This window comes from Gobio gobio (genome assembly GCF_949357685.1).
Source record: "Gobio gobio genome assembly, chromosome: 1".
Classification (NCBI taxonomy): domain Eukaryota; kingdom Metazoa; phylum Chordata; class Actinopteri; order Cypriniformes; family Gobionidae; genus Gobio; species Gobio gobio.
Genome location: NC_137097.1, coordinates 68684951 through 68700637, shown reverse-complemented (window position 1 = coordinate 68700637; position 15687 = coordinate 68684951). Strand labels below are relative to the sequence as shown.

Sequence of the window (15687 nt, the reverse complement as noted above, 5' to 3'; positions counted from 1 at the left end):
ACCAAAAACGCATAAAAAATCAGACTGACGTCAGGATAATGGAAGCGTAAGTGCTCAAATGCGAACTTTCCGGGTCGCAGCACTTGGTCTAATAGTAAACCAGAGCCCGTCCTAATTCAGAAGCCATTTGTATCCAATTAAGTTTTTTTTTTTTCCTTTTCCCCCCCAGAAAACAGTTCGACTCTTTGACCCATCAAATTACTCGCTAACATCTTTGCAAAAACATACTCAAACTCGTATCATGACTATAGAATAAACACAGACAAGAATGCTGATTGCTGTAATTATGTCATCATATCGCAAAGGGCACGGTTATTATATGCAGACACTTTCCCCCTACATGACAGTGAGAGTTAGGGCTCACACCATTGATTTACAGTGATAAAGCAGCACTGCCACCTTTCGGACATTACATGCATTGCATTATTCTTTGCATATCATTCCTTCATTGTTTTTATTGTTTATGATGGGTCCTCGAATAATACAACACACAAAAGGTCAAACGTTAAGATATTGTGATTATCAAATGATTCGTTCTGTCAATTCCTGCTTGAGATCATTTTAGATTTAGGTCAAATAAGAGAAAACTTGAAAAAGGGTAGTATTTTTTATCACAAAAACATGGTCAAGCATTCTACATCACACAAACGATGAATTGAGAATATAACATGATATAGCAATACATTATCACATGCAGGCAACTTGAATGTCAATATTAATGGCACTGCAAAAATGTATTAGCACAAAAAGGACACACAGCTAAAGAAATGTACAATTGTTTGTGCGTTTTCTTCTCCTGAATCAAATTCCTTGGCCAGTGCTTCCCTGGATCTACTGACCATTGCTCTACGTCCTATTGTGGAGAGAGCGTAATGCTTTCTGTATTGTCTCTTGAGACGCTGTAGTGGTCGCAGGCATTTTTGCCCTGTTTTCACCAGGTAGTGACATCCATCTTGGTGTTCACCATGCCGATTAACCAAAAAAAAGTGCTTGTGCATGTATATGGACTTTTCCAAGTATTTTGATTCAGTTATTTTCTTTTAAAGCCACAAATGACAGTAGTTTTTAGACCATTGTTTTAGCACAATGAACGACTGACAGGTAGATAGGATGTCCAAATTGGTTTACACTAGAGTTCATTTTGCACATGCAATTTTGTCCAGCATATGTGGTTTCAGTGATGTGATGACAGAATGTGTACACCTGGTTTTAGTGCGGTCTACTTGAAAATGAAAATGATGTTAATACCAGGAGTCTTTGGCTCAGGGTTCATGTAGAGGTGACAACTCTAATGCCAAAGTACAATCGGAGCTGTTCCAGAAAGATGAAAGTTAGTACAGTGTGAGGAATCAGACGGATTCCAGCCGGGACAAGACCCTGAGGAGACACAAACACATGGTTAATACTAGAGTAACACACTCTCAGAATGTATAACATCCTTTAATGGCATGACAAATGGTTTTCACCTTGTAGAAAGCTTTAGGTCCAAGTTTTCCAGTGTCGGTCAGACAATGAATCACCCCCTACCATAGAAACTATAGTGTCACAACTGAAGAATATACACTGACAATCAAAAATCTGGGGGTCGGTAAGACCTTTTGTGAAATATTGTGAAAATTTGGTTAATATTATTACAATTTAAAATAACTGTTTTCTATTGTAATATTTCTTTAAAGGTGCGCTATGTAACTTTTCCGTCCGCTAGAGGTCGCCTATTCAAAACAAATGCGTAGTTTGTTGACGCCACGTTTGAGCGCAGAATCTTGGGACATGTGGTCTTCACCTCACAGCCGGTGGGAAAGAATCGGGACAGGACTCGGGCAGAAATCATGTTCATGGATGTGATTATTAACGTTACTGTAGTGAAGCAGAAGCAGGACCGAGTGTTGTGGAGCTGAGGAACCGCTGGAGCGATTGATAATAAGATGCAGCAACATACGCCTCTCGAGCAGCGGGACTTTTATTATGCCACAGTCGCCGATGCCACTTCTGGTCATGAGTATGAGGTAACGCAGCTCTGTTCATCATATTAGACACATCTGAGTGTGTTGATGATGTTATGACGTTACTCTGTGCGTTCTCTCAGCGGCTGCTATGACACTTGTTCACACTGCAGTGAGAGTAAAGCGTTTCTGCTAAATAAAACCGATGATGATGATTTGATGCTCAAGAAACAATTATGATTATTATCAATGCTGAAAACAGATGTGCTGCTTCATATTTTTGTGGAAACCATGAAAGATCTCAAGATCTTTTTTTTTCAGGATTATTTGCTGAATAGAAAGTTCAAAAGAACAGCATTTATTTACTTTTGTAACATGATAAATGTCTTTACTGTCACTTTTGATCAATTTAATGCATCCTTGCTGAATAAAAGTATACGTTTATATATCCCAAAATAAAAGTTTTTTGAATGTAGTATTTGTTTCATGTCATTACATTGTTTAGAGCATAAGAAAAATTCTATTTTATTAATATGTTATGGTATGTCCTCTGTAGTTGACACCAGGAAAAAATAAAATTACATGTATAGGCAAATAAAAAGGGATTTATTTTTTATTTTACCAATACATTTTTAGGTTTCAGGATTTTAAACAAACTTTGTTTAAAGATGATTCTGAACTATGTTATGAAAGATATAACAGAATGCATCGATATACCATTTTACTTCATGCAGTATGTGGGTAAAATGGGCATACTTGGATTTTCCCATTCAATGCAATGTATCTATACACTGCATCTAATTTGCATATTAATGTCTTCTTGGTGCAACATGTAATGGAAAAAAGAAGTGTAATAATGGGAGTAATAGTTGGCAACATTCTCATAATAATATCTAATATTTCATAGGAATATTGATATGCAATTATGTAGTTAATTTCCCTATTCACTTGTGTCTCCAAAATGCCTGATGAACATGCTTTAAGTCCTGGTGTCCTCTACAGTGGACATGTATGAAATCAATGCCCTGTTTTGTAACAGAAAGTCATATTTTGATTAGAAAACCCATAACATTTTCCTGAGATGTTGATTTATAACAAACAATTTGAAAATGAATCCGATTTAAATTATAATTACAAAATATCATATTTCCATAAGAGTGCTAAACATAAATGTCAGCCGTTTTTAAAGACCAAGAAGAAGTTGTTGTCCTGGTGAAACCTCCAAACATTATGGTACAAAGTGGACAAAGGTCTATTACTGGGTCCCAGGAGGATATATTAATCACATCTAACATAAAAGTTTGTTTATATCACATATGTATACACACACATTTATACAACGGTTCTTTCTGGTTCTCAAATCTGATTGACGGAGAGCCTTTTCCAGCCGTGCAATATTCCCCCAGTATCAGCACTGGAACCGTTTCACCGTTTGTATCACTACTTGCAGCGACTGTCATGGCGGTCAAGCAAATCCACCATCTTATTTACAAATACTACTGTTATTGTGTCATGGAATGTAGTTTTACCAGACCTGTTGCTACCGTGAAGCTTAGGCAAATTAGTTCGGTAACGTAGGACTGCACACGACTTTCCAGTTCCCGCTGGATTTCAGCCTCTGCATATAATCTTAATAAAGCCTGAACCTCGTCGTCGGCCCATTGGTCGTATTTTTTAAACTCCATTGTTGATTGGAATAGCAAACAACTCTCCCGCACCGCAACGCACTTTTAAAAATGGTGGTTGAAATGAAATGCTGCGTGAGCTCAACCAATCAGCATGTTCAGCGCCCTTGTCCCACCCCTGAAAGTTCCTGAACTTTGAAAAAGTACTACCTCATGAGCAGGGACTTTCTGAGGTGGACATTTTTACACAGAACTTCATTTAGACCCTGGTCCCTGTGGTCAAAACACACAGAGTACCACCCCAAAGTCCCTATAGTTCCTGGGGAAAGTTCCTGCGGTGGAAACACGGCTGTGGATATAATATTATAGACATCGACCTGAATGAATGCTATATTAGATACAGGTAATACACTCATTTAGTCGATCTCTCTCATAATATCATAATACTCTACTCTACATAACACAATAAGCTTCAATGAAGCGACTCAATGTTCCTTTGTTACTAGTTCTAAAGTGACGTTTTGGGGCTTGGCTGTTCAACTGTCAGCTTGAGATTTGAATCGGTGGCGAAAGAAAGTAGTTCTGCACAAAAGAGTCAATGGAGGAACTGGAAGGAAGAGAGTCTTACCCTGTATTCCCCCTTTGAATTCATCAGCCTGGTTTTCACCACATCCATAGGCTGACAGAGAATAGTAGCACAGCCTCCCTGTGAAGAAGACAACATTAAAATGTTACTACGTGAACTAAGATGAGCTACTAAGTGGAATAAACAACACTCGTTTTACATTTTTAAAAAGACATCTTCTTAAAGGTGGGGTAAGTGCTTTCAGGTAACCGATGTTGATTTCAAACACACCCTTATTTTGATAGCTCCGCCCCACACATACATAACACAGGCAACGACTATGGCGGAATCTGCTGTGCCAGTCGGCCGAGGCTATGATGTTGTCAATAAGTGAAAGTAATGTGTTACTATGGTAATCCAGGTCGAATGTTCAGTGAAAAAGTCATTCCTTACATCCCAAAAACACAAACACAGTTCTCATGAACAACTCGACAGCACGAGAACAACAGTCCAACTAACGAACATATTACAAGTATGACCAGATTAAAGGGTTATATCAATCACGAAAAGAGGAACCAAAGGACACAAACATATATTTGGAGTTTATTATCTTACTTTTCGGACACACTTTGGGAGCTGACGCTTGAAACACACAGTGGAGGAGGTTTAGACGCTCTAGGCTTATACGGTGTGGAAATTATTGGCTCTTTATCATCGCTGAAGTGAACGACAATACGATGGCAAATGGACAAGCAAGCAAACATGACACACGAGCATTTTCAAGCAAAAGCCAGCATATATTCTGTGAAACAAAACAAAATCAATGTTTACTCGCCTATCGAGAAGAAATTAAGCAACCTCGGCCTTCGCTCCTTGAGTTCTCTCCAGAGCTGGAAAGCTGAAACTTCTTGCCCATAAACTGAAGTAAAAATATGGACGTAGTGTCCGTGACGTCACCCATAGGATTCTGAAGAGCAGTTTTGAAGCGTAAAGTAGGGTCGAGCTGGCCGTTGCCATCTTGGCAGCGCGTCACTCCCGGATAACAGAAAATGGGCAAAGAGGTGGAATGTGGGCGGAGCTGAGGTGACGTGATGACTAACAGACAGCAGACAAACAGCAATCCACCTGTCACTCAAAGTGGCCACACCCTTAATTATGCAGAACTTTAAGGCTTTAAATAATGTAAACGAATGAGTTATAAAAAAATTCACCCCCCTCACAGTTGTCATGAAGGGCAAAATTAGCCATATAGACTAAAACCATAATTTGTACCAGACTGTACACATGTTTTTTTCTGCTGTAAAGTTGGGTATTTTAACATGGGGCTCAATGAGATTCTGCTCCCTTCTGGAGCCTGTCCCAAGTGGCCAGTCGATGAATTGCAGTTGAAGTCACTTAAGAGGTGAACTTAAGGAGGTTGCCGCTTGTTCTTAGCCTGGCTCCGCCCTCCTACGTACTTCTGCTCAATTTTCATTTTCCTTCAGTACTCCGCCTGGGACTATATTCGTAGGTTTTCTCCAAACAAATTTTTACCGGTCCAATCAGCAAACAGAGGGAGTGGCTGAGAACGATGATGTTGATGTCGTGCGCTATTTTGAGTTGTAGTTCAGTAATGGCGGCGGAGAAAGATACGAGCGAAACCATTCATTCCGTTGTGGCACTGTTGCCAAATATCCCGAAGTTAAAGCCGGAGCAAGAACAATTGTCATCATTTACAGGGGCTAGTCAGTGATTTTATTGCCGTCCGTCTCCCACCACCCGCGTAAAAATCCCCGGCCGAATTACCGACTGTTTTAGACAAGCACCAAGGTCGTGTGGTCATTTAATTTCTGTCCGAATTCACATCTCTGAGTTTTCAAGAATATATCACTTCAAAATTCACTGTTTATATCCTAAAGAAAAAAAGCACGTAAATATTTGAATTGGGCCGTTTTTTACGGCAGGATTTATTCTTATCATACCAAGCATATGACATTTTATTTACAGCACAATTATGTTCTGTCGTCCCGCGGCTAATGTTCGTCCTGTGTCGTGTCTTTTGAATGATGACGTGTACTGAGCGCTCTCTTCTCCCCGTCATTTGTAGACACGCCCCTTACTGCTGATTGGCTATAATCTTGTTTTGGTCCACGGCCCAAGACACTTTTCTAAAGCAGTTTTGAAATACCACTTACCCCACCTTTAAAGTCACAGTAGCAAAAGCAGCCTGTATGATTCCAAGATGTGAGAGAAGGTTAAAAATAGTCATGCAAATGAAATCAAACTACTACATTACTACTTGACCACATGGGCATCGGAAGCAAAAAAAAAATTGGGTGGGTTTCTCCCAGAAAATTTTTACTGGAGTAGATGCCATTTACATTAAGTACAAATATACCGCTTTTTTTTTCTAAACGTCTGCTTGGGAAAGACAAAATTATGGAAATCAGCATAATATTGAGAGCTGCAGTAGTGTAGGGGTAAGACGCATGGCATCAAATTTTGACGCAAATCGAAGGTTCGAGGTTCGAATCCGCCTTTTGCCGAACTCGCTCTACTCCCTTTTCCCATCACATATCAGATCGGAAAGACATTTATTTTCAATAAAAATGAAGAAAATATTAGAAAAGTGGAAATAAAGCGTCTAACGTGCTTAATAAAAAGTGTTTATCGGTTAGGGGTAGGTGAACAGACGTGCTGGATTAGAGACGATAAAAGTGAGTGGGTCCAATATCATTGATCGTAAAAAGTATAGTATAGTACACATACAATGGTTCCGACGCCCATGCTTGACCAACATTATAACTGGACCACAGGGTAAAATAAAATGATAAATGTAACCTTTAAAGAAGTAAAGGTTCATTTTATATATATGAGGAGGGGAACTCACCGCAATGAGGCTGGCAAAAAAGTGAGTGAAAATGTTATCAGTCATCAGACCAGTTCCCAGAACCAGCTGCTTGGCCTGGTCATAACAGGAGAGCTAGAACAACCACAGAAGACTAGTGAGGAATTGAAACTCCACAGGTCATTTTCTGGCAAACAGTTTTCATTACCTGCCCCACAGTGACCATGGCCCCTCTACTAGCTGCCATCGAGGCTCCAGAGAACAGTTTCCTTATTCCCTCTGTGAGAAAGGGGAGCAGTTCATGAGGCAAGGATCTTACAGACAGAGCTCTATGAATAATTCAAATGACCCCAACCCTTGTCTGTTCTCTCTTTCCTGATGGATGAGTAAGTAGCACAGTCCCACATTCTGTCATTACACATTTCCAAATAGCTGTGGGAAGGTTTTAAAATGCAGACATTGGCATGCGTACTTCTTTGGCACCAACACATTGCAGCAATTCATCCTATACTATATTTTGTGACTATATTTCCCAACAGTTCATCAGATTTCTTCCAGTCCTGAGCCAAAACACGTCTCATTTTTCTGAAAGGATTTGCTGATTCTCACCTTCATTCCAGACGCGTAACAATCCGTCAAGAGCGTGTGCATAGCTGCAAAACACCATATGACAGATCATTATTTTGTTTTGGCGTATGGTTTATAATCTTTGAGACTCACTTTCTTCGAAGCTCCGGGGGCAACTTCACATCATTCTGCATCCTGTTATAAAACACAAGGTCAAAGAAAATCATTCAACCTCACAGCAGATTTTTGTATTATTATTTACAAAAAAAGTACCAAAACAGACCACCTAAAGTTAGTTACTCCATCACAAAAACACACACAACTGTTCTCATTTAAAAGCCCCCCTTGTGTAAATCAATATCACTCACCTGACATTAACCATGTCCGCTGGCGTACCAATAAAGCCTCCAGTAAGACCTGTAGATTAGGAAATTAAAGGCACACTATGTAATTTTTCACCACTAGAGATCCTTTATACAAAACAAAGACATAGCTTGATGATTTCGCGGAATCAAGGGAGTTGTTGTCTTCACCTCTTCAGCCGGTGGAAAAGAATCCAACAGGACTCGGGCAGAAATCACACATCATGGATGGGCTCATGTATTACAATTTATTGTAGTATGAAGCAGGGACACAAGCGCAACACACGGCTCGAGAGCAGTGCAGCTTTTGGTTACACTTTATTTTACGGTGTCATTGTAATATTAATTAACTACATGTACTTAGAGTATTATAGGGTTATGGTAGGATTAGGGTTTGGTTGAGAGTTATGCCAAGTTCAGACTGCCCGATTTTAGCCCCGATTTTGACTCGACGACAGGTTTTGCGAAATCGCTGACAAATGCCCGAAATCATAGGCAAATCGGTGCTCGTGAGTGACAATCACGCAGTGTGAATGATCAAAGACGCGATCCGAGAGAATCACAGATGAGTCGCAGACGCCCGTGAGATATTTGCCGTGCTAAATATCTGGACCTAGCCTGGTCCTACCAGACTCTCGTACATGTCATTTGTACAGTGAGTCTGGCCACTCTCCATTGACAAGCGTTAACTTCCTTGAAGGCGGGAACTCTGTTGAAGTTTAAAACTATTGGATCTGCCCAGAGCCGCTCTGGATCTGCCATAACCAATCGCTAACGTTTGGTCGTGACGCGTCATCTCAAACTAGCGCACAACATCAACGTCATTGTTCTCAGCCACTCCCTCTGTTCGCTGATTGGAGCGGTTAAAATTTGACCGGAGAAAACCAGAGAATATACCGCAATCCCAGACGGAGTACTGAAGGAAAATGAAAATTGAGTGGAAGTACATAGGAGGGCGGAGCCAGGCTAATCTGGACTTGTCTGCGATTCAAACTCCTGCTGTGGGAAATGTGTTTTGACTGAAAAATACATTGGCAATGACCGACAGTGAGAGAGTGAGATAGAGGGCAGCTGGAGGTTTGGGGAGGAGACAATTATATCAAACAGAAACAAAGCACAAACATTTGCTTGACCCGCCGCAGAAGTAGCACACTGCAAAAATATTTATTTACCTCAAACTCTCTCTGCAGAACACAATCCTTTCTCCCTCTGTCTCCCCAACCATTTCCTCCGCCATAATCTTTTTTCTTTTTCTCCTTTTCGCTGCAAATTAGCGCACAGACAATTTGGATCGCAAACTTTCTGCAGTTTATCATTTTTACACTTTATCAATTGTTTATTACAATTCCACTCTCGCGCGAGAACTCCGGTCTGACGCATGCGTTGTTTACTTGTCACAGCTCACGTGTTTGGTTGTGAAACGTAGTCTGCGCACCGATATCATTGGAGGATTTTTTGGCCAGAGGCTAAAGACTACAGCCAGTAGAAGGACCTTTTCCGCATGTTTTCAACCCGCCCACAGGGGAGAGATCTCACTCACGGCATGTAAATGCGCACGGCCGCTCAGATCAGGCAATAATAACGGAGCGGTGCAGAGCAAAGTGAGTGTTTCAACTTTTCAATGAATTCCTATGAAAGTTGAGCTTCCATATGCGATCAGAAAACGCGCCAGACTGGACACGCGCTGAGAATGACAGCCGCGCTTACCTCAGCTCTTACTTCCCTCTCGTGATGAATTAAATCTGACTCCTGCTGCGCCTTTGACGTGACTCGTTCGGCTCACTCACACTTTATTGAAAAGACACGATCGATCAGTTTTTAATTGTTGTGTTTATTCTCTAACTGAACGAAATGCTTTTATCACTATGAAAATCAAAACGATGTTGGGGTGGCGCGGTGGGCAAGTGATAACCAGTAGCCGTGGCTTTGGGAGTGGCCTCGTTGAGCAGCGAAGCAAGTGCAAGTTGTTGTCTTTTCAAAAATAAGTCTTTTCTCAGTCTAGAAGGCACCAAATTAAAAAATAATTTCACATTTCAACTACATAAATGACCCAGTTTAAATACACATTCATCTTCCCAGCGCTGACGTGCCGCTTTAATGCAACCCCCAGATAGTCATGCAGTGATCCGATGAGTTTGAAAATCGTGCAGTCTGAACTCGGCATAAGTTGCATGTAATTATGCATAATTTACTGTTATTGCTATGGTAAGTACATGTAACAACAAGGACACTGTAAAATAAAGTGTTACCGAGCTTTTATTATGCCTCAGACGGCGCTTCTGCTTCTTCCTGTCATGTGTATGTTGGTAACGCAGCGCTGTTTTATCATATTAGATTTGAGTGTGTTGAAAGTTATGTTATAAAGCTACTCTGTGCGTTCACTCTGCGGTGACTATGAGACACTTGTTCACACTGCAGTGCGCTAGATGGATATTAGGCATGGTAAAACATGGCACTCGCGGTAAATCAAGAAAACCAGATTTAAACAATAAGACTAACTGTGTTGAGCTATAGAACAATGATTAGTTTTCTGTCGATGATTGTCTCCAAACAGTTGCTCACCTGTCTAATTAAACACATAATATATTAAAGCGTCTTTGGTGTTTCCATGGTTTCTACAAAATAAAACAAGGAAATCGAGGTTAACACGGGTATGATGTAATTGATAGGCGACGGACGGACAAGGTCCGTGTCCTGGTTAAAATCAGGGCCGTGCAGAGAGTTCGTCAGGGGCAGGGGCTCAAATGTAAAAAAGGGGCAATATATAAATATATATATATGTGTATATGTGTGTGTGTGTGTGTATTAGATTAGATTCAACTTTATTGTCATTACACAAGTACAGGTACAAGGCAACGAAATGCAGTAAGAGGCTGGTTCGCCCGAACAGGGTATATATATATATATATATATATATATATATATATATATATATATATATATGTTTCCATCATTGACATTAAATCCTCATATTAGAATGATTTCTGAATGATCATGTGACACTGAAGAGTGGAGTAATGATGCTGGAAATCCAGCTGTGATCACAGGAATAAATTATATTTTAAATTATTTTAAAATAGAAAACCATTATTTTTTATATATTTCGCAATATTGATGTTTTTTATCAAATAAATGCAGGCTTGATGAACATAAGAGACTTCTTTCATAATGCTACATAATATTCAAAAATGGTAATCAGTCCTTTCATGTAACCATTTGGCCAGCCTACACTTCGCTTAATAGGCCTGTAGGTGCCGGTGGCACTTGGGTTTTATTAACTTTGATAGTTTCATGAAATAGTAAACGGTGTATCAATATACATAAGTACAAGTGAATTTAACACTACTTACCACTACTTACCCTTAATGCGACGTTTTGCTGCTGTGGTTTTGAGCAGGGATTTGTTTGTTGTCTGTTAAAATCCATTTTGTCAGTGATGCAATTTATAAAATGAGACAAACCGCAGGAAATCGTTCCACAAACGTTAGTTCGTCTGTCCATGTATTTTTCAACCGATTTATGAATAAGAACAGAAAATTACCGCTTCACATCGCCCAATGGACTTTGAACTTGCTTTGGCAGATCACGATTGGTTGTTGTATAGCCTATACATGACAAACGGGCATTGGTGAATTGTGTAATACTTTAAAATATATAGCTAATATATCGATTTGTAATTAAATCAACACATTGGCTTACTTTTTTCCCGTAAGGCCACACACTCTCTGAAAGGACCATATTTGGCTCGAGAGCCGCTTCCGAACAGAGGAAAATCAGCTGTCAATCAAAACGCACGCAACCCATATCAACGCGTTATGGCAACGCCTCAACAGAAATTATCCGACTTTTGAGCCGTTCGTTACTATTGTATACATTGTCATGTTATAATAATCACATTTATTTAGTTTTATTGACCACAATATTATCTTTGATATTTGTCTGAGAGGGGCACTTTTGATTCATTTTGAAAAAGGGCAGGGGCTCGAGCACCCAAAGCCCCCCCCTCTGCACGTGCCTGGTTAAAATAGCTTATTTCTCTGGATTTAAATATTGTTAGAAAGTTTGTGATAATGTAAATACACAAGTCACAAGTTTTAATCCAAAAATCTTACATATTGTGCCTTTAAACAGTTTTTTTAAACATTTGTTAACACATCATTAGCTCAATTGAACAGCCTTTATGTAAACACTTCGATTGATCTGATTGAGCCTGATCCAAATGAATCCATCCATCTTAAGTGAAGTGCTTCACAGGCAAATGGAGACAGTTATTGGATTACAGCAGAAAGAGATTGCTGTGAAGTTTGTACCTCCAAAAGCAGCCAGTAAGATCGTCTGGTAGAAGGGCATAGGCCCCTGGTTTCGACTGGAGATCTCGTCTCTCACAATTTCATAAATGGCGAAGCGGGTCATTGAGTAAGTCATCTAGAACAGGGAACACCACACTATTGAGATGATCTGTACCATAAAGTGAGCTCAAAAGCATAGAAAGATACAAATCCTCCTCAGAGGCACTAACCTGCCTGCAGAGGGAGGCACTGAGCCCATTGTAGAGCGCTAACAGCCCATCACTGCGCACCACTTGCATGGCCATGCCAGTCATCCTCATCTTCACCTCCTGCTGGGTTTGCAGATGAACCTGCAGGTGGAGGAGAGAACTAAGAACTAAGGCAAAACGCACTATATACTACATCATAACACATTATACTGTACTAGACAATACTATAAGCAATACGGCATGTGAGCTGTGCTGTATATTATGATTCACACTGTATCAGGTTCCTTATTGCTTCATAAAATGCTTAATCCAAATTTGAATAAAAAATATTTTTTTTTCTTTTAAGGACACAATAGGCTGTTTTGTTGCCAGGCAGATTAATAAGAGTATATTTCACCATTTAAAAAAAATACTGGGCGAACACGTCGCCATAAATTGTCACACCCATTCGACAACTACAACAGGGTCTACAACTACTAAACTAGTGGTTCTCAATCTTTTTGACTCTTAAGGGCCCCCAGACTGACTAAGTTGGTATTTCTGCTGTAAATGTGACATTTTGAATGATTTTGTGTGTGTGCGTGTTTTTGTGTGTTCATGTTTTTCTATCCTAGTGGGGACTTCCACCTGAATGTGCTCTGTGGGGACCTAAAATGAGGTCCCCATGAGGAAACAAGCTTATAAATCATACAGAATTATTATAATTTTTTGGAAAATGTAAAACTGCAGAAAGTTTTGTGTGATGGGAAGGTTTAGGGGTAGGGTTAGTGTAAGGGGAGAGAATATACGGTTTGTACAGTATAAAAACCATTACGCCTATGGAGAGTCCCCACAAAGATAGTGAACCAGCCGTGCATGTGCATGTGTGTGTGTGTGTGTTTATGTTTTTCTATCCTGGTGGGGACTTCCACCTGAATGCACACTGACTCATGGGGACTCGTGTCACTGTGGGGACCTAAAATGAGGTCCCCATGAGGAAACAAGCTTATAAATCTTTTTTTATTTTTTTTATGTAAAACTGCAGAAAGTGTTGTGTGAGGGGTAGGTTTAGGGGTAGAGTTAGTGTAAAGTGAAGAGAATATACAGTTTGTAAAAACTATTAAGTCTATGAAGAGTCCCCACAAAGATAGTGAACCAGTAATGGGGACAAAATGTCCCCACAAAGATGGCAATATCCAAAATCCTTGTCCTTGTGGGGACATTTTTTTGGTCCCCATGAGGAAAACATCTTATAAATCAGACTAAGTGATGTTTTTTGAAAATGTAAAAATGCAGAATGTTTCCTGTGATGGGTAGGTTTAGGGGCAAGGGTAGTGTATGGGGATAAAATATACAGTTTATTCAGTATAAAAACCATTAGGTCTATGGAAAGTCCTCATAAAACATAAAAACCCAATGTGTGTGTGTGTGTGTTCGTCATTTTAGTATACAGCATTAGCATTTTTTAGTTTGCTGAAGGCTCCCAGAGGGTCCTGGGCCCCTGGTTGAGAACCAATGTACTAATCTATACACAAGAGGCCTTCGCAAACTTCCAAGGGGGTCTCAAGATTACTTAAAATATTTAAAAATAAAACACTTTTAAATTATTAAAGGATTAATTCACTTTTAAATAAACTTTTGCTGATATTTTACTCACCCCAATGTCATCCAAGATGTCCATGTCTTTCTTTCTGCAGTCGAAAAGAAATTAAGATTTTGGATGAAAACAGTCCAGGGGTTTCCTCCATATAATGGACTTCAATGGGCTCCAAACGGTTCAAGGTCCAAATGGCAGCTTCAAAGGGCTTTAAACGATACCAGACGATGAATAAGGGTCTTATCTAGCGAAACCATCAGTTTCTGCGAGAAACCGAGCACTATTTATGCTATTATTTTACCTCTTATCAGAGGAACGCGATCGTCTCTGAGCTCGGCCATAACTTCCGGGGAGTGAGGTCAAATTAGATCATGGTTATAGATATATCGATAGTAGCTGCCTCATTCTACTGATCCGTGCAGTTGCTAATGAGGCATCTACGTATACATCTATGACCATGATCTAAATTGACCTCACTCTCCGGAAGTTATGGCGGAGCTCAGAGACGATCGCGTTCCTCTGTTAAGAGGTAAAATAATAGCATAAATACTGCTGGGTTTCTCGCAGAAACTGATGGTTTCTCTAGATAAGGCCCTTATTCATCGTCTGGTATCGTTTAAAGCCCTTTGAAGCTGCACTGAAACTGTCATTTGGACCTTGAACCGTTTGGGGCCCATTGAAGTCCATTATATGGAGAAAAACCTGGACTGTTTTCATCCAAAACCTTAATTTCTTTTCGACTGCAGAAAGAAAGACATGGACATCTTGGATGGCATTGGGGTGAGTAAAGTATCAGCAAAAGTTTATTTAAAAGTGAACTAATCCTTTAAGAAAAACCAAAACGACAAAAAAAAAATATAGCCTATATTTTAATGTACCCCTCGACATCTCTCTTTAAAAACCTGGATATTATGTGGCTAATTTTAAAAGTGTTATTTCTAGACTAGATAATCATGTAAATTAAAAAATAATAACACTCTATGAGGTCTACAGTTTTATTCCAGCCTCTAAAATATTTTATTGAAATTTCTCACTTTCAAATTTTGTTCTGGACAATCCTTGGAGTTGGAGTCAAAAAGCTAGAGAAACCTATTCTACACTATACAGTGTAGTATATGGTTCTCCATAATATACTATACTATACTATACTATACTATACTATACTATACTATACTATACTATACTATACTATACTATACTATACTATACTATACTAGTACTAAAAGATTGCATGCCACATAGGCTTTGGCTCGTGTCACGCTCCCTCACTCGTCCAGTGGGCTAACCTTGATCAGGTCCAGTGGGTGAGTGCAACAGGCGGCCGCGCACGAGGCAATCCCCCCGAAGTACCAGCGCGAGATCCGCGTCTCTGTCATGACCGAATCTCGGTTTATTCCGTGACCACACGATGAAGGAATGAAGCGGAATAACGCGAGTCGCACGCGACATTAGCCGGTCGGATCTGTGATAAAGTCCCAGTGATAATCCTCCACAGTGCAGCTGATGATAAGACCTGTACTGTTACAAGTAAGCTGCCAGTATTACTTCACCCGCTATATGTAGCAGCATTACAAATGCGCAGTAAGGCGCTTATTTATAAACGACAATGGCGTTCACTGATATAGCGGGGACGCGCGTGGATTACAGTAGTGCGTCGCGCGTTATATCAGGGCTGAATCGCACACACTCCAGGCGACATTACAAGATCGAGCCTGAGAAAAGTG

The 15687-nt window shown here is 40.0% G+C and overlaps 1 protein-coding gene across 2 annotated transcripts; it reads right to left on the bottom strand.

Moving 5' to 3' along the window:
• Positions 1-270: 270 nt before the first annotated feature.
• Positions 271-15687, bottom strand: LOC307127144 (mitochondrial dicarboxylate carrier-like). Of its 2 annotated transcripts, XM_079818197.1 has the most exons (11): positions 15250-15687; positions 12409-12528; positions 12200-12314; positions 7896-7944; positions 7681-7722; positions 7570-7613; positions 7169-7239; positions 7003-7095; positions 4197-4274; positions 1467-1523; positions 271-1377 (listed from the first exon to the last, which is right to left on the bottom strand). In XM_079818197.1, exons 1-11 carry the CDS (start codon positions 15337-15339, stop codon positions 1270-1272), a joined length of 867 nt encoding a protein of 288 aa, XP_079674323.1. In that variant the 5' UTR covers positions 15340-15687; the 3' UTR covers positions 271-1269. The 2 variants fall into 2 exon arrangements, with proteins under 2 accessions (XP_079674323.1, XP_079674324.1); XM_079818198.1 differs by lacking the exon at positions 1467-1523 and having other exon boundaries at positions 438-1377.

Excerpts from the sequence above, each read along its gene's own strand:
- LOC307127144 (XM_079818197.1), bottom strand. The coding sequence starts at position 15,339 with ATGACAGAGACGCGGATCTCGCGCTGGTACTTCGGGGGGATTGCCTCG. Across the intron at positions 7,614-7,680 it reads CCCCCGGAGCTTCGAAGAAA|CTATGCACACGCTCTTGACG; the intron begins GTGAGTCTCAAA and ends GGTGTTTTGCAG. Across the intron at positions 1,378-1,466 it reads GACCTAAAGCTTTCTACAAG|GGTCTTGTCCCGGCTGGAAT; the intron begins GTGAAAACCATT and ends GTGTCTCCTCAG.